The 610-nt window shown below is 41.6% G+C and overlaps 1 protein-coding gene across 1 annotated transcript in view; it reads left to right on the top strand.

Moving 5' to 3' along the window:
• LOC104798755 overlaps nucleotides 1-480 on the top strand; it is a 1365-nt gene extending 885 nt beyond the window's left edge. Inside the window, exons 2-3 of the mRNA XM_010520949.2 lie at nucleotides 1-36; nucleotides 137-480. Of these exons, the coding sequence (XP_010519251.1) occupies nucleotides 1-36; nucleotides 137-361 (261 nt within the window). The 3' untranslated portion in view covers nucleotides 362-480. The remainder of the gene's footprint in view (nucleotides 37-136) is intronic.
• Nucleotides 481-610: the final 130 nt, after the last annotated feature.

Genomic DNA, 610 nt, shown 5'->3' with positions numbered 1-610 from the left:
TCCGAGCTAAAACCTCGGAGACAGAATGTGTCGAAGGTAAGAAAACCGATCGTAGTAGAACCTGTTCTGCCTTTTCACTACATATACATGCGTCGGTTCATTAGATGTTCAGGCCGGATGATGCTATCTGCCGCAGGTTTCAAGAATTCCGAGGCACAGACCCCCGAGAAACTCGAGATCAGAAGGAGAAATCGTCGGGGAAACAAACCCGAGCCGGAGAAAGCTGCGGATCAGGCCGAACAAGCCAGAACCAGACTCAAACTTGATGATGATGACGACGATGGGTTCAAGAAGAGAAATGAAGGATCAGATAAGGTTTTGGGCGAGAGCCGTTGCAAGCGATGCCAAGCAAGAATGCTGAAAGAGCTTTCTCATGGCATTTATCATTATTAGAGACAAAGAATAGCAGTTAAAATTTCACCAAATTACAGCGCTGAGCAAAACTCCAAATATATATATAAAAAAAATTATGACAAACCCTAGAATACGAACATTGAACAAGTACCCTGGAAACAAAAATTTACAAAGCAAGGCATTTTATAATTTTAAAATTACCATTTCGCCTCAGATTTTTTATTGTTCCCACTCGCGTCTCCATTTTTTTCTTAAC

The sequence above is a fragment of the Tarenaya hassleriana genome, unplaced genomic scaffold (assembly GCF_000463585.1).
Source record: "Tarenaya hassleriana unplaced genomic scaffold, ASM46358v1 Cleome572, whole genome shotgun sequence".
NCBI classification, from domain to species: domain Eukaryota; kingdom Viridiplantae; phylum Streptophyta; class Magnoliopsida; order Brassicales; family Cleomaceae; genus Tarenaya; species Tarenaya hassleriana.
The sequence above is the reverse complement of the archived record's forward strand: the minus strand, read 5'-3'. Positions and strand labels throughout refer to the sequence as shown.